The 24,638-nt window shown below is 37.2% G+C and overlaps 1 protein-coding gene and 3 non-coding genes across 4 annotated transcripts in view; all 4 read left to right on the top strand.

The window, feature by feature from the left end:
• WDR43 (WD repeat domain 43) overlaps window positions 1–24,638 on the top strand; it is a 47,322-nt gene that overhangs the window by 13,854 nt on the left and 8,830 nt on the right. The window contains exons 4-12 of the mRNA XM_025867989.2: window positions 2,922–3,042; window positions 3,820–3,959; window positions 9,194–9,296; window positions 9,865–9,929; window positions 11,868–12,039; window positions 13,532–13,618; window positions 14,504–14,635; window positions 16,620–16,751; window positions 23,844–23,930. Of these exons, the coding sequence (XP_025723774.1) occupies window positions 2,922–3,042; window positions 3,820–3,959; window positions 9,194–9,296; window positions 9,865–9,929; window positions 11,868–12,039; window positions 13,532–13,618; window positions 14,504–14,635; window positions 16,620–16,751; window positions 23,844–23,930 (1,039 nt within the window). The remainder of the gene's footprint in view (window positions 1–2,921; window positions 3,043–3,819; window positions 3,960–9,193; window positions 9,297–9,864; window positions 9,930–11,867; window positions 12,040–13,531; window positions 13,619–14,503; window positions 14,636–16,619; window positions 16,752–23,843; window positions 23,931–24,638) is intronic.
• On the top strand, window positions 3,420–3,504 carry LOC112821330 (small nucleolar RNA SNORD53/SNORD92). Its single transcript, XR_003207400.1, has one exon. It is a non-coding gene; the product is annotated as a small nucleolar RNA SNORD53/SNORD92 (small nucleolar RNA).
• On the top strand, window positions 14,091–14,170 carry LOC112821328 (small nucleolar RNA SNORD53/SNORD92). Its single transcript, XR_003207398.1, has one exon. It is a non-coding gene; the product is annotated as a small nucleolar RNA SNORD53/SNORD92 (small nucleolar RNA).
• On the top strand, window positions 14,936–15,011 carry LOC112821329 (small nucleolar RNA SNORD53/SNORD92). The gene has a single exon (XR_003207399.1). It is a non-coding gene; the product is annotated as a small nucleolar RNA SNORD53/SNORD92 (small nucleolar RNA).

Consider the following 24,638-nt stretch of genomic DNA (forward strand, 5'->3'; position numbering starts at 1 on the left):
TAACCCCTCCTAGAAGGCCCAACTGAAATCTCTTCTCTTCCACCAGGCCTTGCCAACACCATCCAACTCATTTGACCAGTAATTGCATGCTATCTTACGGTATCTCTTGTGCAATTATTTTACTCTTGCATCATTATTTAACGTTTATGTATTAAAATCTTGCATGCCTGATTTGATTAAAAATTCCTTGAAAAGTCTAGTATCTACATTCCTCTCCATTTTAGGTACTATGTGTTGACTTCCTCCCATGGAAGATGAGGATTTAGCTCTCGGCCTCTAGCCTCTCCCCTCTCCATTCTCCCAGTATTGGTACATCACAGTTTTTGATGAAGGACTATTCATAGTTTGCATTAAATATTATTACAGATGAGCCTTGTACTCTACCAGGTTTTTATTATTTCCTGGCATAAAACTGATTTTCTTGGGGTGTGTAATTGCCTTTTTGTTCATTTGCTTAGTTTTGTATATACCTATCATTAGCTCATTTTCACCCTCACGGTAGCATGTTATTTTGGGGCATATCAGTTAATCAGTTGTATTTATTTCTTGAAGGCTTCCCTCCAGTTTCATCTATTTCTTGGAGGACTTCTCAGCTTTCTTCCAGGATCTGCTGAACAGCAATGATCCTGGGATTTTCTTTCATTATCATTTTGAAAATTCTCTTGTCAGATGGAGCCTCTATGTCTTGGATCCCATTTTTCTTTGTTGGGTTACTCTCTTCTTTTTTGTGAAACACACCAATCGGTAGCTTCCTAAGAAAAGTATGAGGATGGTAAATTTAGTGAGATTTTGCTTGTCTACTAGCACCTTTATTGTATCCTCACAGTTGATTTATAGTTTGAAGATAATTTTAGGTTGGAAATAATTCTCCCTCAGGATTTTGAAGCATTGGTTTATTGGTTTATTTATTTATTTGTTTTTGCTTAATTGGTTCTTAGCTCTCAGTACTAATTAACCTTATGTTCTAAAATATCCAGTGCATTTTTAGTCCGTGAATTACATTGGCGCACAGGGGACCATTTAGCCCGGGAGTTCTGTGTTCTTCGTTTTTCTTTTAGTGTGTATTTGACAATTTCATTCCTCTGTTGTCTTTGACCTTTCTCTAAGAACAACCTATTATTACTTAGATCAGTGGACTGATCCCTTAAATTTATTCTCTCATTTTCCCTTTTGTCCTTTTGTTACTGGGGAGATTGCCTCAGTTTCATCTTCCACATCTAGTGAATTTTTAAATTTCTCTAACCATTTTTTTTAACTTCTGGGAGCTTTGTTTTTGTTCTCCTAATTTTCTTTTTGTTGCACCATGTTTCTTTCCTGGATATAATGTTTTCTAACTCTCTGACGATAATTAAAGGATTTAAAGTATTTTTCTTTTATTCCTTACATCATCTCCCTCTTGAGGATGTGTTTTGATTTTTGTTTGATTTTAGCCTCTTTTATGTTAAAGGCATTCTTCGAATGACTGTGGATCCTTGGCTGCCTGTCACTATTTGAAAATGAAACATTAAAAAGCTGATTGGAAGGCCTGTGTGGGTGGGTGGCTCAATTGCTGGGCTTCATTTGTAGAGTGATGGGGAAGCCTTCACATGTCAGTATGTGTGGGTTATTACTTTGGTACCAGTCACATTTCCTACAGAGGAATCTTTTAATCTAGTGCTTTTCGAGCTCTGATGTGCATGTGAATTACTTGTGCAGACAGAGCTGTTTTAATAGGTCCAGGTGGGGTTTGGGAATCAAGTCTAATCAGTCTCCAGGTGATGCCCGTGTAGGAGGTTACAGTGTGAGTTGCACAGCTCTTACTGGGGGTTGGGAGGAAGCTGTGGCAGTGGTGTTAGTTCTCTGCTGGCGTGTTAGTGCCGAGTGGCGAGATGGACTCAGGCAAGCTTGTCAGGTGGTGATCCTGTCTTTTTTATGTATGTCAAGTGAATAGGTGTGGAATAAGGAATATAAAATGTTGAAGCTCTGGGACAATTTGAAAAATTGTCAAAAGCATTAGGAGCTGAAAAGGGTAAAGGAAAAGGTCTCCTACATTATTGCTACATCTCCTTGATTACTTGAATCAAGTAATCGTTTTCATGTTTATTGACAATTTGAATTTCTTGTATGAATTGCCTGTTCATATCTTTTGTGTATTTTTGAGTTCATTTTTTTTGAACTTGAGCTATTTCTTGAATATAGAGTGTTTATGTATTCTGAATATTAATCCTTTTCTTATATATTTTTGGTATTTTCTAGCCTTTTGCATTTATTTTGTTTTTATTTATTTATTTTTAAGGATTTTATTTATTTATTTGAGATAGAGAGTTCAAAGGGGTGGAGGAGGAGGGGGAGAGGGAGAGAGAGAAGCATATTCCCCGCTGCACAGGGAACCGGATTCGGGGCTCGATCCTAGGACCCTGAGATCGTGACCTGAGCCGAAGGCAGATGCTTAACTGACTGAGCCACCCAGGTGCCCTTAGGCTTTTGCTTTTAAGTTTGTGACTTATTTTGTGGTACAGAAGTTCTATTTATTTAAATCAGGTTATTTTTGCTGTTATGATTTCTGGTTTGTAACTGCTTTGGAAGGCCTTTCCAAAGGGATAGAATGGACTTGTGGTGGTCCTGGTATCCAGTCTGATAGTTTCCTGGGCATTACCAAAATCTACCTCATAGATCACAGGATACACAACCACCCATTTTACATTCTTAAAACTCTTACTCTTCCATTTTCTGGAACCTCTTGAGATTGTGTTTTATTGGGCAGGCAGGCTTTACCTTAGTGTCCAAGGTTAGTCACCTGACACAGGCTTTTAAGGAGTGTAATGTGGCATAGAACCTTAAGTGATATTTTTAATGCTTGATTTGCTTTTTGCTATCTTTTTGCTCTGAGTAAAGTTTTCTCTCTATTCATTGAGGCGTTTTTGTTTCTCTTCACAATACAGCAAATGGAAAGGCGACAATAGCAGTGTCAGCTCCCTGTGTATCAGCCCAGATGGAAAGATGTTGCTTTCAGCTGGTCGAACAATCAAACTGTGGGTTTTGGAGACCAAAGAAATCTACAGAGTGAGTGAATCAAATTAGTTGTAAGCCTAACAGTCATCTAGAGTAAGTATGGAGAAGGGCAGAAAGTCTGAGCCGTAGCATATTGTTTTAAGAATACAGATTTGTTATTTTCAGGCATATCAAATAGTGGAATCAGTAGACAAAAGTTAGCCTTCACACCTGGTTTGTTGGTATTAAATATGTTAGATGTGTTCATTTCACATGCATTTGAAAAACGAATAGAACAAATAAGTAGAATTTGAATTAAAAATCTTTTATTCTGCTGTGGAATATAGTAGTTTTGATTTCTAGCTTACATCCAGCATTTAGTACATTCACAGTATTTGACTATGGAGACATAGTGTTACGTTTTGAGTGTGCTCAGGGGTGTACTTTTGGTGCTGTGATGATGCCCTAAAATTGTGGTTTCGACTCACTGAGAGTAAAATGAGGACCTACAATTCCTTGGCTGTGTCTGAGCACCCAGGCACCCCTTTAAACACGGATAGAATTAAGTGGATCTTTAATGCAAAAATGGAAGAAAGAAAGATTGTGGGTAGGACCCTGGGAGTTAGAAGGATGTCCTGATTTTTCAGTATTTTCAGATGGGAGTTTTTAAAAGTGAGAGGAATATAGCACAAATAGCCTCAGTTGCTTAGAATTAAATTTAGCTGTTACCTTTAGTCTGGAGTTCTGATTTCAGATGTGGCTCATATGTATTGCTTATGGTCCAGATGGACTCTTTAATTTTTGTTACTGCTCTGTTCCCTCTCCTAATTGAGATTTAACTTTCTCTAGCACTTCACAGGCCATGCAACGCCAGTTTCGTCACTCATCTTCACTACTATCAGACCTCCTAATGAGAGCCAACCCTTTGATGGAATCACTGGTCTTTATTTCTTGTCTGGAGCAGTACATGACCGGTTACTCAATGTCTGGTATGTAGTCTTTTGGATCTGGGAGGTAGCATTGCCTTGAAAGAATGTGTCACAACTTGTATGGTTAATATAAATGATGAATTTGAGACTTAACTATTGTATTTAGTATTAGATTTACCTTGACTTGTAATAAAGAATTGAGCCTGCCTAAAAAACAGATCTTTATGAGAAAAATTTAAGAGCATTATATAATAGAACCTCCTTTTTGCTTGTTTAGAGGTAGAGCAGTCTGAATATTTTTGTGACTGGGAAAATTATAAATAACCTTAAAAAAATTGGGATAATCTCTGATTTTGTTGAAATAGGACTTCTGGGTTAGTGCAGTAATGTCTATTTACTGATCTTTTACTGAAGACATTTAATTTCTTGGCTTTGTATGAAATTTCCCAATTAGGCACCGCCCCCCCATTTTTTTGTTTTGTTTTTTTTTCTTCTGCTTTTTGCAGTAGTTGTTGTTACTAATTTTCCTTGGAACTCCCTTTCCCCCCCGCCAAGATTTTAAGTAGTTGACAACCAGTGTGGGGCTTGAACTTAACAACCTCAAAATCAAGAGTCACGTGCTCTGTTGACCCTGGCTTGCTAGCTTGCTTTCTTTCTTTTGATATAATGTTCAGCGATTCATTAGTTGTATAGTAACATCCAGTGCTCATCACATCACGTGCCCTCCTTAATCCCATCACCCAGTTGCTCCCTTCCCCCCCTTTCACAACGTTTGTTTCCCGGAGTCAAGAGTCTCTTATGGTTTGTCTCCCTCTCTGATTTCTTCCCATTCAGTTTTCCCTCCCTTCCCCTATGTCCTCTGCACTATTCCTTATATTCCACATATGAGTGAAACCTGGCACTACATTTATTATTTTTAAAGATTTTATTTATTTGATAAAGAGACAGGGAACACAAGCAGGGGGAGTGGGAGAGGGAGAAGCAGGCTCCCCTTGGAGCAGAGAGCCCCGAGACACGGGGCTCTATCCCAGGACCCTGGGATCACGACCTGAGCCGAAAGCAGATGCTTAACGACTGAGCCACCCAGGCGCCCCCTGGCACTACTTTTAAAAGTAAAAATTAATTTGGTATTAAATGGCTGTTGGAAAGTTTTTAATTTTTAGAAAACAAGAGTTTTCTTAGATTTTATGAGATCTGATGGTGAAGCTTTTTTTTTAAACCTGCTATTCATGGACAGAATAAATGGAGATTTAAAAAACAAGTAGTTTCTCATCCTAGTAATCAATTAGTTGAGCTTGTTCTTGACCATATAAAGTTACTATGAATTTACACCAAATAATACTCATATAGAAGTAGGCTTCATCAAATATGTAATCTTGACATAGTTGGGAGGGGACAGGTTCATGAGGCCTAATGTGGACCTCTGTTCACCTTCAAACTATCAGCTGAGCCATAGTTCCTAATTAGGCCTCTGCTAATCACATTGTGTTGGTTTTCTGTCCTGTGTTTGGTTTTTGAGGTGTGCCTATTGGGATAATTCCTTTTAGTTCTATGTATTAGTAAAGCTGGAAAGTTAAAATATACCACCAAAGCCTCCTGATATTACTCACATGTTTCAGTCTTTTTTGTTTTTCTTTTAAATTTTATTTTTCATTTATTAGAGTGCACGTGTGCATGTGCACAAGTGGAGGGGGTGCGGGGTGCACAGGGAGAGGGAGAAGCAAACTCCCCAGTGAGCAGCATGTGGGGCTCAATCCCTGGACCTTGAGATCATGACCTGAGCCAAAGGCAGACACTAACTGACTGAGCCACTCAGGCGGTGTTTCCGTCTTAAAAATGCTTCACCTCTTTGGCTCCCTAGACCTAGGGGTCTCCAACTACAAAATTTTTTCTATAAAAGAAAAGTTGATTTCTGTTGTCTTAACATCCCTCAAATAATACGTATATGCCTGAGGGCTTCCTAGTTACAGAGGAGTAAACTTGAAAAATTACAAAACCATATTAAAAGGCTGCCCCAGAGGGCCATTTATGGAAAACTTTGTGTTTTGGTAGGTAGAACAAGCCTAAGGTTGCCTGATAATTACCTTTGAAAGACATATTTCTTTTAGGAAATAACATTTAAAGGTTTCTTGCTGCTGAATGAAAAATTCAACAAAAAAAGACGTTGATATTACTGTAAGGACAGTACTATCTCCTACTGAGGAACTAAGATAACAGTTTCTTCTGTATTAAGTAGTCTGTTGGCAGTGATTTTGAACATGTATAGTATAAATGGCTTCGAGTTAGAATTAGTGTTTTATGAAGAATTTATAAATGGAAATATTTAGAATTGATCAGATAAACTCTTAATTTTCTTCTAGACAAAAATATTGAAAGATTGTTTACTGGTGAATGCATAAAGTCTCACTAGTTGATAAACTGATTTTGAATTGGGTTTGCAAATCAGTTTTGTTACTGCTACTCAGTCATTTTTTAATTATTATTTGTGCCTTAAATTTTTAAAATGCCTTTATTGAGGTATAATTGATGTATAATTAACTGCATGTTTTCTTTCTCTTTTTTAAAAGTATTCTAATTTTTTTCCAGCTTTATTGAGATATAATTAACATATAACATTGTGTAAGTTTCAGGTGTACAGTGTGATGATTTGATACACATGTATATTGCAAAGTGATTACCAGGGTTAGTTACTATCTCCATCACCTCACTAATTACCATTTCTTTTTTGTGGCAAGAATGTTTTAAGATCTATTTTCTTAGTAACTTTGAAGTATATAATACAATATTGTTTACTATAACCACCATGTTGTACATTAGATCTCCAGACCTTATTCATCTTATAGTTGAAAGTTTGTACCATTCCACCAGCAACCTCTCTCCATTTCTCCTGCTCTCCAGGACCTGGGGACCACCATTCTCCTGTTTCTATGTATTATGAATGAAGTGCACATATTCAAAGTATACAATTTGATAAAGTTTTAACATATGTATACATCCATGAAATCAATTACCACAATTGACAGTGACCATGTGCATTGCTCCTAAGAGTTTCTTCATATCCCTTTATAATCCTCATCCCCATTCCAGTCACCAGGCTCGTTGACATGTTTGGGACATTACAAATAAAGTTATTATGGACATTTGGGTATAAATCTTTCTACAGACATATGATTCATTTCTCTTGGGTAAATAAATACCTAGGAGTGCAGTGGGGGGATCATAATGATAGGTGTATATTTAACTTTTTAAGAAATTGCCAAATTTGGGCACCTGCCTGGCTCAGTCAGAACATGTGACTCTTGATTTCAGGGTTGTGACTTCAAGTCCCACTTTGGGCATAGAGCCTATAAAAAAAGAGAAAAAAAGAAATTGTCAAGTTTTTTCAAAGTGGTTGTACCATTTTATATTCTAACTAGCTGTGTATAAAGAGTGTGAATTCATATTTTCACCAATGCTTGATATTTAATTTTAGCCATTTTAATAGGTATGTAGTGGTACCCCACTGTGGTTTTAATTTGCATTTCCCTAATCGCCACTGATGTTGAGAATCTTTTATGTGCCTGTTTGCTATCTGGATATGTTTCTTGATGAGTGTCTATTCAACTATTTTGGCCTATTTTTTATTGGGTTTGTTTTCTTACTGAGTTTTGAGAATTCTGTGTATATTCTGAATATAAACCCATTAATCAGGTATATGCTTTGCAAATATTTTCTCCTAGTATGTGGCTTGTCTTTTTGAAGAGATGTTTTTAATTTTGATGAAGTCCAGATCATGTTTAGAGATCTCTGCTTAATCCAAGGTCACAAAGGTTTTCTCCTGAAAGTTTTAGTTTTAAGTCTTGCATTTGATTCTGTGGTCTGTTGTGAGTTAATTTCTGTATATGGTGCAAGGATGCATGGCTTTTTTTTTTAAGGTTTTATTTAAATTCCAGTTAGTTAACATAAAGTGTAATACTAGTTTCTGGTGTACAATATACTGACTCAACACTTCCATATAGCACCTGGTACTCATCACAAGTGTTCTTTTTTTTTTTTTTTTCCTGAGAGAGAGCAGGGTGTGGGGGGGCGGGGGGGCACGGGGCAGAGAGAGAATCTTAAGCAGGCTCCACCCATGTCATTGCAAGTGGCAAGATTTCATTCTTTTTTATGGCTGAGTAACTCTCCATAGTGTATGTGTGTGTGTGTGTGTGTGTGTGTGTGTGTGTGTGTGTGTCACATTTTTATCCATTCATCAATCGGTGGACACTTGGGCTGTTTCTGTAATTTGGCTGCTGGAGATATTGTAGAAACATCAGGGTGCATGTATCCCTTTGAATTAGTATTTTTGTATTCTTCGGGTAAATACCTCGTAGTGCGATTGCTGGATCACTTTTTGAGGAACTTGCATGCCTTTTTCCAGGATGGCTGCACAAAAGTTTGCATTCCCAAAGAATGGATGGACATGTATGTTTTGGTATTGGGAATATCCATTGGTCCCAGTACCATTTGTTGAAAAGACTTCCATTGAACTGGGTTTGCATATATACATGGGTATACACACACAGTCAGTTCTCGTTATTTGCAGTTGTATAGTTGTACAAGTCCTCATGAGCACTGAGTTGGTGATGCTGAACTATTATTCCTCTGGGAAATACAGGGTTAGGTTTCTGTAAGCCTCGTTGGTTACATCTTTGTCATCTAAGCAATACATAGCCTTGTTTCATGTGTTTCTGTTTAAAAATACTTATCTATATGTATGCACACACGCATATACACACGTATATATAACTAGCTGTGTGTAACTATATACACATACTGACATGAATTAATCAACTATATATATAGTTGATTAATTCATGTCAGTACAGAGTTTGCTTAGCACAAATATTTTCCATAAGGAATATCAGTTCTTTCCTCTTAGGTACACTAGACAGCACTTCAGCACTGTACTTAGGGGACATTTTAAACAGTGAAATCAACAAAAAGCATAAAAGCAAAAAAAGTGGCACTTTAGAAAGAATCTTTTTAGTATTCTAAATAATACTAATAATACTTATTAGAATATAGTATGAGAGCTGAAATAAGTCATAGCATATAGCCTTGTTTAACATTGTTGGCAACTCTTACATTTCACTGCCCTGAGCATAGCTGTTAAAGACCATGGAAGTTCCACAAATACTGAAATTGATCTGTAGTCCCCTTATTTAGCTTTCAGGATGCAAGAGCTATGGGGAATCTAATGCTGTGACTCCCCATAGGTGCTCATCTTTTTTTTTTTAATTTCTTTTTATCTAATCATTGGTTTTGTTATCTAGGCAGGTCCGGTCAGAAAACAAAGAAAAGAATGCAGTGATGTCTTTTACAGTCACAGATGAACCTGTCTATATTGATTTGACTTTGTCAGAAAATAAGGAAGAGGTAAATGGCTTGATTTTTGAGAATTTGTTTTTGGATTTCACAAATTATATTTTTAAAATTAGTGTTTTGATGATTTTATGATTTGGGAAAGAAGGGGACATGAGGGAGGGAGAACAAAATATAACAAAAATCTTAGGCTCTCCGGGATGAGCGTTCAGTCACTGTGATGCGCTTTCCAGGGGAGGGGTCAGCATGCAGAGGCATTTGCAGTGATCCCAGCCAACTGCTCTGCTGTGCGGGGCCTGCCAGGTGCCTTTTGTCAGTCTCTGCAGTTGGTAGTAGTGACTTTGCTCCTCTAACTTGCAGGCTGCATTTTCCTTACTGTTCTCTTCCCCTACACTTTCATTTCTAAGCTTTACAACAACCACTCCGGTTGTCATTTTGATGACAGTAAGGATTTTTAAATGCAGGAGTTTTGCAACCTTGGTGTTCTAACTTTTTCTCTGATTATTTCAAGGGCGGGAGGGGGGAGAATAGTTGGTTTGGTAAGTGTATTAAAGCAGTTATCCATTAGAGTAGACTGAAGTGTATTAACTCATTAGAGTAATCAGTTAAATTTTTCTCTTAGCCTGTCAAGTTAGCTGTTGTTTGCAGAGATGGTCAAGTTCATCTTTTTGAACACATATTAAATGGGTAAGAAATTTCTCGTTTATTTTCTTTCCCTGATTTGTTACTTTTTTATTCCCACCTCAATATTCTTTGCATTATATTCCTTTTCAGTTAGATTATTTTGAAAGCATTATTAGTTCTTTATCCACATGACTACATACATTCCCAGTAAGAACTCAAGTTTTGGAGTCATGGACCATTTTTTCATATTTGTGGTTAGTAAAGTAGTTTTACAATATATGCTTAGTAAATGTTGGCAGTTCTAATAACATATTTTAAAAGAAAGTGGTTCAGTTGGAAAACTTTGCTTGTGAGCTCGGTAAAACCTTAATTTCTGACTTTGATAATACATATGTGGATCAGTGCAGCATGGCAATGCTAGTGTTTTGGTGAATAGAGGGGAGTATTGCTGTTGTGATGTGTAGTAGTCCTAGACCAAGGGTCAGTAAATTATGATCTGTGGGTCAAATCAGTATATGGCCCCCCAAAACTAAAATACTGTCTGCTCTTTATAGAAAGTTTGCCGATCTCTGCCATATTCTATAAACATGGTCTAAGACTCAGTCATGTAAACTTTAAAATGGTTTCAACTTTTTGTCAGTTGGTATCCTTCCTTTTACAATCGTAGGGTAGCAACTTAATTTAAATATAAATAGTTATGAAAGCATAAAACATTATTTTAAAACATTTAGGATGCATAGACAGTTGATTATAAAGCCTAATTCTCCCTCCATTGAGTTCTACTGCCTAGAGGGTACTGTTAACATTTTGTGTGTAACACTTGAGGCTTTTATTTACATAGTCATATGTGTACGTGGAATATATAACTTGAGGGCCCAGAAGTAGTGGGCTGGAGTGAGGACTTGGTCCCCTCTCCTTGGTCAATAGTAAGCCTTGCTTCTATGCAGAAGACTGATGAGGTTTGACCTAAGTGTTAAGGCATTAAGCTTTAAGTCGTTCTGTCTGATGTGTTGACAATAGATTACAGAGGGGTCAGAGGCTAAAGCAGAGGCCAGAAGTCCTCATAGAGATGGTTGTGGAGTCCATATAACTAAGGGGAGTGAGTTGGAAAGATAGGGATAGTGGGGTGCACTTTTTGGTGATAAGATGTCTGTGGTGTGAGTGGCTGAGACACGGTAAAGGCCGGGATTGTTGGAGGTGGGAAGGGTTCAGAGCTGGAAGGACAGTGTGTCAGAAAGATCATCAGCCTGTGTGGTGCATATGGAGACCACTTGAGACAGTGTTGGCCAGAATGACAGTGGAGCCACTAGAATCTTGAAGAAGTAAGGGGGAATGACCCAGAAATCATTGGTTGGCAGCAGGAGAGGGAGGTAGCTGGTATTGGGTGACAACATTTCCCAAGGTTACAGATGACAGAGGGAGAGACACTTGTCTTGAGATGTTCGTGAAGAACAAAGAGCACACTTAAATGATGTCCAAGGCTTCTGACACAGAGTATGGAGAGAAAACAACTACAACTTGGGAGATCTGCCCTCATGAGCCAGCGTAGAGCAAGAAGGTGAAGAAAATCCTTAGAGGAGAAATTGAAGATGGGATTCTGTTGATTACATTTTGCTGATAATTTTGCTCCTGGAACTGTGTTGCAGAGATCATAGTGAGGCTTTTGGGGGTTGGAAACAATTGGGGATAGCGCTGATTGGAACAGATGTAGAGAGTCATGTGGGGTTGAAGCTCAAGGCAACAAGAGAGCACTTGGAGCTTGGGCACCTTGTGGGGCTTGACAGTGGGATAGAAGGGCACGTGGTCTCCAGGCAGATTTTGATGGTGAGGTCTTGCTAGATGAGGTCTTAACAAGCAGCACTGGTGCTGTGGGGACCCTGGTCACTGTGGTCGTAGTGTGGAGGCCATAGGAGGGTTATATTTCCTGACTCGATACCAACTTTCAAGCATTCCTGTGAGATGTTACTTCGAATTTTCTAATTAATTTTTTTTCACTTCTAGATACTGCAAAAAGCCTTTGACTTCAAACTGCACAATTCAGATAGCGACACCTGGGAAAGGCAAGAAATCAACACCAAAACCCATCCCTATTCTAGCAGCTGGTTTTTGCTCAGACAAAATGTCATTGTTGCTTGTATATGGCAATTGGTTTCAGCCCATCATTGAGCGAGTGGTACGTAGATGCTACTCTGGAGTAGAACAATACAGCATCAGCAAGGCCATGGAAAAAAATGATTTCGAAATGACTCATTGGTCTGCTTATTGGAATACTTAAAAAGAAGTCATGTATTTTCCCTTAACTGAAGGACCTTTCACTCAGTGGTTTATTTTAGTTTGTGAGAGCTATGTATTTAATATTACTTAACCCAGCATATCCAAAATATTTTAATCCTTAGTGTGAAAAATTATTTGAGATATTTTATTCCCCTCCTTTATTTGGTATTATGTCTTTGATGTTTGATTATATTTTCACTTACAAGCACATCTCAGTTTGGAGTAGCCACATTTCAAGTGCTCAGTAGCCCCACATCCCTAGTGGCTAATGTTCTGGTTATCAAATGTATGAGTGAATTTTACCCAATTACTCAAAAGCTAAATCTTAATAAAAGAGCCCTTAGTAACATTACCCATTGAATTTTCTCAGTGGAAATGTAATGGGTGGTTCAGTCACTTAACTTTTTTGATGGCCAAAGTTTCTTTGGAGACTTTTGGAGAGTTATAAGCATGTCTAGTAGGTGATTTCTTCAGCTTGTATTTATACTGCTTTTATTCAGTAAGGCCCTCTGGGAGATGATGAATGGAATATTACATGCCCAAGCAAGCTCCTGTTGAGTTTATTTTAATTTAAACTCACATTTAATTAAAACTTAAGTTTAAGCTCTTGTTGAATTTATTAAACTCTTCGCTTTTTTTTTTTAAACTCGTTGCTTTTTAAAAATTTAACACATGGATATGGTTTAATAAAAAAAGGAGAAAGATGTTAAGCTGTAAACCTAAGTCTTCTTGCCATATGTGGACCCCCCCCAACCCTCCTCTGCCCATAAAGCCATTGTTTCCTGCTTGTTTAATGTCCTTCCGGATACTGATTCATTATTATATGGTTATAGAGAATTACATATAACCTTAAAGCCTTATGGGTATGGGTAACATGTACTTTGCTGCATTTGGTTGTCCTCCCTATTTAGTACCACATCACGGTGTAGAGGTCCACCCAAGAGCATTATTCATCAGCAGTGCTGTCTTTGACTTGCTTGTGGAAAGTAGAGCAGTAGAAAGTTTTAGGGTAGGACCATTCTTTTTTAGCCTAGACTATTCTGTTTACAAGGGTGACAAACTGGAATGTTTTCTTTAAAATGTGTTACATTTAAAAAGCCTGTTGATCTCTTAAAGCTATACATGTGAAAAATTTGAGCAGTTCATAACTGAAGAAAGTACACATTATGCTTAATATCTTCAGAGTTGACCCACTTTTCTCTGCTGCCATTCGTCTGAATGGTGATCAGTCTGAGTGGTTCAGTTTTGTGGGGAAACTTTCTGTACTTTTTTGTATTTTTATGAAAATGCACAAGTAGGAATTTGCTTTTCATATTATTCCCAAATGCTTTGTTTGACACTCTTTTCCCCCCCCCCGTCACACTCCCTCCCCTTTAAAATTGTATTCCCAGGCTTTAAATTCCAAAGAACCTCATGTGTGTTTAGTAAGAGATATTTCAAACTGCTGGGCCCCCAAAGTAGAAACGGCTATAACAAAGGTGAGTGCATTTCATATTAGAAGTTGAGAAAAAAGAGATTTGCGTAAATTTAATTGTAATATATTATTATGTTTAGACTCTTTAATATCCTCTTTATGATCTTGTCTAACAAATTTGTGGGATTAGGTTTCAGGTAACGAGATTATAAAACCACTTTGTTTCTGTGCTCTTCATTTGTTGAATGCATGAGTGAATAGACAACTACAAGTTGAAGACTTGGGAGTTAGCCCCTCACCCCATGTATGATCATTAAATATCACATTTATCAATAAATTATTTTACTGATGTCAGTATTTAAAAGCGTAACTTTGAGGAATCCTATATTTAAGGGTGGAATAAAGCTTAAAATTATGGGTCTGGAATTGAACATTGTATAAGATGATCATCTTGATGCTTTATTTTGAATATAACATGGCATCTACATGTAGATATCATATGTTTGGCAGTTTAATGAGTAAAGGAAAGCCAAGACATGCTATGATGACATCCATATATGGTTTCGCTTCTGGCTGAGTTCCAGAGATGACACCTTTCTCTTGGCTGTCTGAGCGTTTCTGGCAAAGCTGGATTCCTGGAGGTGCTCATAAAGCCTACAACTTCACTCTAACATTTCTAAGTAATCGATAATCTGTAAATGTTCCTGGTTTTTACTCTTAATGTGGTATTGAAAGCTTTAAAACGATGAACTTTCAGATTATAATTTAAAAATTGCTTGCCAACATTCACTTAAAATTTATCTTTAATTCATGTCATATTAAGTTAGTTATATTAGATTTTCTAGTAGAAAAAGCTTTTAGATGCTGTTAGTTTTCTCACTGGGGCTCAGTTTTGCCAGGACTAAGGCATCATTTCCTTTGTCACGTTCCCGCTGTTCCTGTTCAACAGGTGAGAACACCGGTGATGAATTCTGAAGCAAAAGTTCTGGTGCCAGGGCTACCTGGTCATCATGCAGCTATCAAGCCTGCTCCTCCACAAACTGAGGAAGTAGAGAGCAAGAGGAGATTGGGGGAAAATGAGGTAGTACACCCACTCTGACAATTTTTGAGTTTGAAATTTAAGATTACTTGTGAGACTCTTTTAACAAATAAATTGGGATAGAGCCAAACTTGGAACTTCAGGAACTTACTGAGATTGCTGCTGTTCCCCTCTCCCTAATCCCCAGCAGCATAGGATCCGAAATTCCAGACTGTAGTCTGTGAGACATTTACTTGGCCACTGTTAATGGAGAAGACAGACTTGCACTAACCATAGAGGGTGCTGTTTTGGCCATTGTTAGTGGTCAACTGGATCATGTAATTGAATACATTAAGCCAGGACTTGCTGTGATGATTTCCATTGGGTTTCGCTTGTTGCTGACTATCAGTGATGCCTCTTCTCTTGGCTGTCTGAGCAATCCTGGCTAGTTTAGTGATAGTTGGTTTTTAGAAGTGGTCATTATAACGTCTTAAAGTACTTAGAAATTTGATTTTTTTTTCTCAACTCCATAGACTTCCTTCCTGTGGTTACTGTACTAGTGTCTGCAGCCCTTCTTCATGTGTGTCACCCTAAATGATCTAGAGCTTTAACTTTTATTTTTAGAGAAAAGATGTCATGTTTCTTTATCTGATTTTAAATGTCTTTATTGGGTTGGGGGGTTGGGGCTAAAAAGCTCTTCATAAAAATTATTTCTCAATAACATGGTATCTGTATTTAAAAATAATGTGCCAACTTTCTTTATCTTGGCCTAGATCTGCTTCTTTAATTTCCTCCTGCCTTTTTTGTTTTTAATAAGATAACCCAAATAGGAGGCTTTGCCAAAGCCTATCTGCTTTGGTAGTTGTAGAATATTTGTATTTTGATTTAGTTACTAAGAGGCTGGCAGAACATGGTTGTCTTGTTTTAATAAGAGATCAGTTTTCTACAATTGAGATTTTGGTTTTTTTTAATATTTATTAGAGAGAGAGTGCGCGCTTGCACGAGCGCATGGGGAGGCGGGAGGGGGCGGTGCAGAGAGAGAGGGAGAGTCTTAAGCAGACTGTGCTGAGTGCAGAGTCTGATGCTGGGCTCAGTCTCCTGACCCTGAGATCACAACCTGAGCTGAAACCAAACATCAGATGCTTAATGGACTGCACCACCCTGGCGCCCCTAGAATTGAGTTTTTGTGTAGTAAATTGAATCATGTTTATTTACACTTAAATTTTAGGTCTTTGTGAAGGAAACTTAGTTGTAGTAGAGCATCTTCTAGAAAATAAATCACCATTTGGAACTGACTAATAAAGACAAAAATAGGAAGGCATTTTATAAATTGTTTTGACAAAATAACTGTCTTTATTTATTTTATATTTATATTTATTTTATAATTAAAATAAATTAAAAAAAATAAAATATTTTATGTTTATATTTATTATATATAACATATATTTATTTATTATATAATATATGAAATATAAAATATAAATATATTTATATTATAATTATATTATTGTATATATAAATATATTTATTTATTTTTTAAGATTTTATTTATTTATTTGACAGAGAGACACAGCAAGAGAGGGGACACAAGCAGGGGGAATGGGAGAGGGAGAAGCAGGCTCCCCGCCGAGCAGGGAGCCTGATGCGAGGCTTGATCCCAGGACCCCGGGACCATGACCCGAGCCGAAGGCAGACGCTCAACGACTGAGCCACCCAGGCGCCCCTAGCTGTCTTTATTTTTAATTTTCTTTTGATAATACTTGTTTCCTTTTTGAGATCTGAGGCTGATGACAAAGCTTTTTCCATAATAGGTCTTTTCTTCTGTTTTAGTAAAAGATGCCAGGTGCTTGGCCTTTTTTTGAATCTTACATAGGTGTGTTTATGAATTACATTTTTAAATCATGATTTGTTAGGCAGTTGTTTTTTTTCACTGGGATCTGGTAACTTGCATTGGGAATCACCAATCTGGGAGCCACCCAGTCATCCCTTGACCGAACTACTTTAAGCCTTGTCTGGTTTAACATTAATGATCATTTCTGTTCTGCAGATTAGCATTGAAGAGCGCCTGGGAGCACTGGATATAGATACAAAGAAAGAAAAGGATGACCTTCCACAGACAAATAGCTTTCCAGTTCTTCTCACACAGGGTTTAGAAAGTAATGATTTTGAAATGCTAAATGTAAGTATTCTGGCAGTTTTTAAAATGAATTAACACAGTTAATTTTTCTTAGAAAGTGATTGACCTAGCACACTCCGTGATAGTCATATGATGTAGCTGTTTTGAATTTAATATTTTGTGAGTCCAGTCAAACATTTATCACTTGGTGGCACTATACAGACAGTCACCAACCTACAAAGGCATTGTATTAAATTATTTTGAACCTGGAATGCATTTTCTCATAGAAATATTGTTTTGAATTGTTATTAGGTCTTAGGCTTTAGTTCACAAAAGCCTTTATAAACATAGTGTAGCTGAACTATAATACTCAGCATTCTAGATCACAATTTATATTTTTTTCTGTAGGAAAATGCGTTCCTGAGTTTTTACTCTGGATTCCAGAAACTTATGTCCCCCTGGCCGTGAGAGGGGGCGGTGAGGTGGAACCTTGGCAATGGGTAGGAGGTTTGGGGGAAAAATTCAGGAGGGTTGGGGGTTATGTTGTGAAGTATTTAGAGGTAAAAATACTAGAAATTTGTATAAGGGAGGCATTTATTATTTCTGTGTTTGTAAGTTGGTGACTGCTTGTATGAAGTTACTTAATTAGGTCTTCTTAGATTTCAGAATTTAATATTGGTCTGTAGAAAAAACTTAAGTGTAAAAATTGGATTTAAGTACTGTCTGATTAGATTAAAACAGTTTACATTTTCTTAAGTGCCTTTATTCTTAGTGATTCAATGATGTTATGGTGCCACTTAGTATTGATTTGACTTTATTCATACGTTAACTTTATTCGGGTAACCTATGAATAGTGTCTTTCTGATTTATATTTTGATCTAAATGGAAATATCATTTTTGTCTTAAGGTGATTTTGCAAAATGAGAGGAGAAACCAGCACATCCTAAAATTACTTTTAACATTAGTTGTAAAATAGTTTGTGAATGTATGTAATTTGGGAGGTGGTTTTCAGTTAACATGGCATAGAAACCTAGGTGAAAAATAAGCTGTAGAAAACAATGGACAGTGTTTTTAAAATGTAATATAACTTAATCTGCCATTATTATCTCCTTAGCTGTCCCTTTTAACCTTTCTCAGTACAACTAAATCAGCTACCAGTTTTTTTTTAAGAAACATTTCAGAACATTTAAAATTATTACAGTGGCCCCCCATGAACTCATCACTCAGTTTCAGAAATTACCTACACTAGCCAGATCTATCTGTGCTTGTGTCATCTGTCTGCCCACATGCCTCCCCAGGTTATAGTGAAGCATAGAGACATCATTTTATTCATAAATACATCCCTCTTCAACCCTGACAATAACAACTCCTTTTTGAAAACAACCACAATCCATTATCACACCTAAAAAAAGTAAACTAATTCCTCAATATCGTCAAATACCTGTTAGCATGTTTACATTTCCCTGATTGTTTCATAAACTTAAGTTTTTTTATGTTTGCTTTAGTCCACGTAGTACTGGGGAGAGATCTATCTTCTGTCTCTTGCAGTTAATGTTTTGGAGAAGCTAAGTTATTTGCCCTATAGAGATTCTCACATTCTGGATTTTGCCTCCCGCAAAACTCCCATTTTGTTGGGTCATTTAATCTAAAAATGGTATCATTTAACATGTTCCTTTAGCATATATCCTGTACACTGGTAGTTGGATCTAGAAGCTTGTAGAGATTCAGGTTAAAATCTTTTGGCATTTCAAAGGTGACAGTGTGTCCTTTTATCAGGTGTCACAGAGTTGTTGGAAGAACAAATGAAATGATCTTTATGGAAGCACTTCTTAAATTGTAAAGGATTGTACACATAAGACTTTTTTGTTATTAAGGCTCTTTAGGTGATACATTGTATTTCACTAGAAGTAATTGGAAACTAGAATCCTGGAAAATTGTGTGCTAGAAAAGACCTGTAAAAGTTATAGTGAAGGGCTTAAAATAACCTAAAAAAGAAAAAAAAGTATGGAGGTTTCCCCATAGTATATTACCTGGGAGATGATGCACTCACATTCTGTACTCTCTTACAAAAAAAAAAGAGACAAGTAAAAAAAAATTTTTTTTCTCCTAAAAATAGTCTTCCCCATTCCCAAAAATTACCTTATGAGGATACATGAAATATAGTAGGAGGACAATAAGAAAGAAAGAAGTAAGCAAGCATTGGCAGAGATACATCATACAACTAGAAGTGAGGATAAGAATCCCTACCATAGAAAACTTAACATTAAATTTGTGGCTTTAGGAAGGTGGAGATTTGACTCTAGAGAAAACAGCTTACGAGAGAAAAGAAGAGAAGCCTAGTCATTTATGTAATTCATGGCACCCACAGAAGACGGATATTTTTAAGATTTTTAAAAATTTATTTAAATAATTTTTGTATGTGCCATTTACAGTAGTACCTAAAAGTTAGGATAAATTTATAAAAGATGCCTCTCCCTCTATATCAAAAATCACAAAAATTGAGAGAAATTAACCAAGATCTGAGTATAAAGTGATGTAAACGACCTTTATGGGTTGAAAGATTCAATACTGCTAAAATGAGGAATTCCCCCCTTATTTATCTGTGTATTCAGCGCATTCCCAATTAAATTTCAGTAGCATCTCCAGGTAAAATTGGAGGACTTAGCATACTCAATTTCAAGGTAAAGTTACAGTAATCAAAGTAGTTTGATATTAGTGAAAAATAAATATAGATTAAGGAATCAAAATAGTCCAGTAATAGATCACACACAGTTGTTTTTTAGTAAAGGTACTTAGTTGAGTTAATGGAGACAGTAAAATCTTTCCAGCAGTTGGTCGTGAACCAATGACATATCCATATGGAAAAAAATGCATCTCAGCTCTTACTTCACAAAAGTTGACCCAAAATAGATATGTAAAACCCAAACCTACAGACTTCTAGAAGAAAACAGGATAAAGTCTATGCAAACGTTAGCGGATGAAATCTTGGCATCACAAAAAGCATTACACACCACAGGAAAAAAGTGGTCATTTGGACTTAATGAAAGTTGAAATCTTTTGTTCTTTCTGAAATGGCAGGGTTTGTGACTTCTAAGTGATTATTACAGTGTTGGTTCCTCCTTCCAGGTTGGGAGGTGATAAGCACCATCCCAGGAATTCTCAATACATTTTTATTACTTAAGAAAAAAGAAAAAGAAATGATACTGTTAAGAGAGTGGAAAGGCAAGCTGCAGGGGGGAGAATATTGGCAATTCCTACATCAGACAAAGGATTCGTGTCCAGAAAATAGAAAAAACTCTTAAGAATGAAATTCAAAAAGCAATTGGTAAAGGTGGGAATAGATACTTCCAAAAGAATTCAAACGGCCAATAAGTGCATGTGAGGGTATTATACATCATTGATCATCACAAATGCAAATTAAAATGGCAATGAGCTAACACTACATACCCATTATGGATTGATTAAAATTTAAAAGACAGTTCCACCTGTTGGTGAGAATGTGGTGCAGTTGGAATCTCATATCTTGCTGGTGGGAATATAAAATGGTACAACGGAAAACAACTTGGCAATTTCTTAAAAGTTAAGGGTTCATCTACTTGAAGACCCAGCCATTCTACTGCTAGGTATTTACCTGGAGAGTCAAAAACATGTTCATAAAAAGACTGGTACATGAATGGTCATAGCAACTTTATTTTTTTAATAGCCGGACCCTGGAGAGAACCCATATGTCCCTCATCATATGAGTGGATAAACAAATTCTTTATCTAGCAGTGGAAGGAATGTATTATTGATACATCAACAACATGGATGAATCTAAAACTTACGCTGTGAGAAAGAAGCCAGAAAGAGTACATGCTGTGTATGATTCTATTTGCATAAACATTCTAGGAAATGCAGACCAATAATATAGTTCAATGGTTGTCTGAGAATGGGGGTGGAGGGATAGAGTTAAGGGACCCAGGGAGACTTGAGGGTGATGGAGTGTTTATCACAGTGTTTGTTTCATGGGTAAATGTTTATGTCAAGCTGATTAAATAGTGTATTAAGTGTGCACTGTTAATTCTTCATTTATAGTGTAGTAGACTTGCAAAAGAAAAACCTTCAATATCTTCTTGCTAATTACAACTGTGGTTTATAGGGTTGTTTCTTTAAATATATTTTCAGTGGAAGTTAATGCTAACTTCTGTATCCATTTAACACTTCACTTTGTTTTGGGATAACTTACTTTTACTTGCTTATTTTAAATTTGAAAATTACCATAGAGCCTGTTGTTAGTTGGCATAAGAATTACTTGAGAGCTTGTTAAAAAACTCTTCTGCCCTACAGTTTGATTTAACTTCTAAATAGCTAGGCCATAGGTTCTCTCTGTCTCTCTCTCTTTTTTTTTTTTTTTAAGAGAGAGGGAGGGAAGATGGGGAGGGGCAGAGGGAAGGGAGAGAGAATCTTAAGGAGGCTTCCCATCCAGTGCAGAGCCAACGCTCGCGGGGCTCGATCTCACGACCCTGTGAGACCATGACCTGAGCCAAAATCCAGAGTTGGACCCTTAACCAACTCCACTCAAGTGCCCTAGGCCGCAGATGCTCTTGTTTGCCTTTGACAGTTCTGGTTTATACCTCTTACCTCCGTATAATAATTAAGTGACTTCTTTCGTTGTTACAAGTGTCCCAGTTTAGACAAGTTATATGATCACTTTACATTTAGAGCACCGGGGAATTTCAAACCCTCATTCCTACATTGTTTTTTTAACTAAGCTTGGTATAAATAATGTGCAACAGCAGGTTCAAGTTAGTATTCCTTGACCTGAAGGGCTACTACCGTACTTGGCCAGTTAGGACAGTGAAACCTGACGGTTTGGTGGACATGCTGTGAAAATGGAGGAGAATGTCTTCTCTCAAACAGTAATTTGTAGACTAGTTCAGACAGATTGTTTCCTCTAACCTGTGCATTGTTGGAACTTTGGGGTAACTGATAGTTATAATAAATGTGATTTGAGGAATGTTTAGTATCATCACACACCTTCTGAATTATTGTGGAAGTTCTAATCAACATATTTTGCTTTGGATCTTGTATTTGAAAATATAAATTTAGGTTAATTTGGACTATTGAATAAGGACAGTCCACCCCTCACTTCTTCAGTGATTGTGTATAAAGAGTTTTCTTTTGCATGAGAAACTATGCCATCATGCCTGTGGTAGTTTTTATATAGTTCTTGATGGATTTTTTTTAGAAGGGCTTGGTGTAAAGATACTTTTATAAGCAAATAAAATTCATAGGGCATTCTGAAAGGATACTGTTAAAATAAGCTGTAAACCGTTTTTTTATATTTTCCCCTTTGGTACTTCTGCTCTTTATATCTTTATAGTACCAGCCACCACCAAAACAGCACGCACGCATCATCAGGGAAGTTCCTCTGGGAGTTAAGCCCTTTGGAAGAATAAATACATAGAAGTATTCAAGAGGAAGGGGGGAATCAAGATTTTGAGACCTGAAAAGCCTTGTAGTTCCCATCCTTTCCTATGGAAGAAGCCTCTGAGATTTGGAGACATTGAAAGGCCTGCCAGGATGAGGACTAGTCGCTCTCTCCTTTTCTGTACCCTGCTGTGGAGACTGGGTTTCTCCAGTTGATGGACCCTCCCAGGATTTTGACTCAGGCACTCATTAGATATGATCTTTTGATTGGTTTAAAATTTTATCAAAAAGTTGACAATTCTATTTTTTTATTTTTTTTAAAGATTTTATTTATTTATTTAATTGATAAAGAGACAGCGAGAGAGGGAACACAAGCAGGGTGAGGGTCAGAGGGAGAAGCAGACTCCCTGCCGAGCAGGGAGCCCGATGCCGGGCTCGATCCCAGGACCCTGGGATCATGACCTGAGGTGAAGGCAGTCGCTTAACCAACTGAGCCACCCAGGCACCCCAAAAAGTTGACAGTTTTAAAAGGTTTGTTGCTTAGTGTGGTTTTAGTGTGTATTGCTCCTTATGTGGATATATCTCTGATTTCATAAAATGATGGTTTGACAGCTTCTCTAAAGTGGCATATGTCTGTTTAAGTGAGTAGAGGTGTTCTGCTTTATATAAAAATTTGTTCATAAATTTTAGAATCTGTAGGTAAGAAACCCATTTATCAAAGTAAATGTCCTGATGCCTGAAGATTATACTTCCCTGATAGCCAAAGACATTAACATTCTCCAGTCAGTCCCTCCAACCTTCATTCACTAAAATTGTTGGTAGTTTATGGTTTTGTTTTTAAAACAGACACTTGAAAAAATGCTCACCATTACTCAGCATCAGGGAAATACAAATCAAAACCACAATGAGATACCATCTCACACCTGTCAGAATGGCTAAAATTAAGTCAGGAGACAACAGATGTTGGTGAGGATGCGGAGAAAGGGGAACCCTCTTGCACTGTTGGTGGGAATGCAAGCTGGTACAGCCACTCTGGAGAACAGTATGGAGGTTCCTCTGTTAAAAATAGAACCATCTTATGACCCAGCAATTGCACTACTAGGTATTTGTCCAGAGTATACAAACATAGTGATTTGAAGGGGCACCCCAGTGTTTTTAGCAGGAATATCCACAATAGCCAAAATATAAAAGAGTCCAAATGTCCATTGATTGAATGGATAAAGTTGTGAGATACACACGCACACACGTGCACACACACACGCGGTAATATTACTCAACTGTTAAAAAGAATGAAATCTTGCCATTTGCAGTGACGTGGATGGAGCTAGAGGGTATTATGCTAAGTGAAATAAATCAGAGAAAGACAAATACCTTATGATTTCACTCCTATACGGAATTTAAGAAACAAAACTTAAGGGGGAGGGAAGGATAATAAAATAAGATAAAAACAGGGAGGCAAACCCTAAGAGACGCTTAACTATGGGAAACAAATTGGGGTTTCTGGAGGGGAGGTTGGAAGGGGGATGAGGTAATTGGGTGATGGGCATTAAGGAGGGCACTTGATGGAATGAGCCCTGGGTGTTATATGCAACTGCTGAATCGCTGAATTCTCCCCCTGAAACTAATACAGTTTTATGTTGAGTAAATTGATTTTAAATTTAAAAAAAAATCATTTTTACTGTTTTTCCTGTAGTGTCCTTAGCTTCTGCATATGCTTATCTTCATGTTTCTTTTATTTTCTCACAGAAAGTACTTCAAACTAGGAATTTAAACCTAATTAAGAGGACTGTATTAAGGATGCCCCTGCATGCTGTTATTCCATTGTTACAAGAGGTAACTGAGTACTTTTTTCGTTTTAAGGTCCTAACACTATGAGTTAAAGAGAAAATCTAGTGTTTAGAGAAATGGAACTACAGTATGTAAGCAAGCAGGGTATTTAGAGTAGATAATAGATCCACTCAAACAAAATTTACGTAGTCCACATTTTTTAATGTATTTTTTTATTGAGATATAATTCACGTACCATAAAATACATTCTTATTTAATACGTATAATTCAGTATTTTTTTGTATATTCACAGGTTGTGCAGTTGTCATGCCAAAAAAAAAAAAAAATCATATACCAGTTAGCCATTCCCCATTCTCCCTTACCCCCAGTTTCTGGCAACCACAGATTATTTTCTGTCCCTGGGTTTGTCTCTTCTGAATTTTCATTCATATAAATTGTGGCCAGATTTTTGTCAGGTAATTACTTTTACTGTGGGAATGTGTTCCTAGATTATGTCATACTGGTTGAACATTTAGGAATTAGGAAATTTAGGAATCCTTTAGGAGTAGTGATTTCCTAAGTCTTTTTTGGTGGGAGGGGCAGAGGGAGAGGGAGAGAGAGAATCTTAAGCGGGGTTCCCCACCCAGCGCAGAGCCCCAATTTGGGGCTTGATTTGATGACCCTGAGGACCCTGAGATAATGACCTATGCTGAAATCAAGAATCGGGTGCTTAACCAACTGAGCCCCCCAGGTGCCCCCTTAATAGTCTTTTCT

This window comes from Callorhinus ursinus, unplaced genomic scaffold (assembly GCF_003265705.2).
Source record: "Callorhinus ursinus isolate GAN/ISIS: 27379988/994484 unplaced genomic scaffold, GSC_fseal_2.0 scaffold10, whole genome shotgun sequence".
NCBI classification, from domain to species: Eukaryota; Metazoa; Chordata; class Mammalia; order Carnivora; family Otariidae; genus Callorhinus; species Callorhinus ursinus.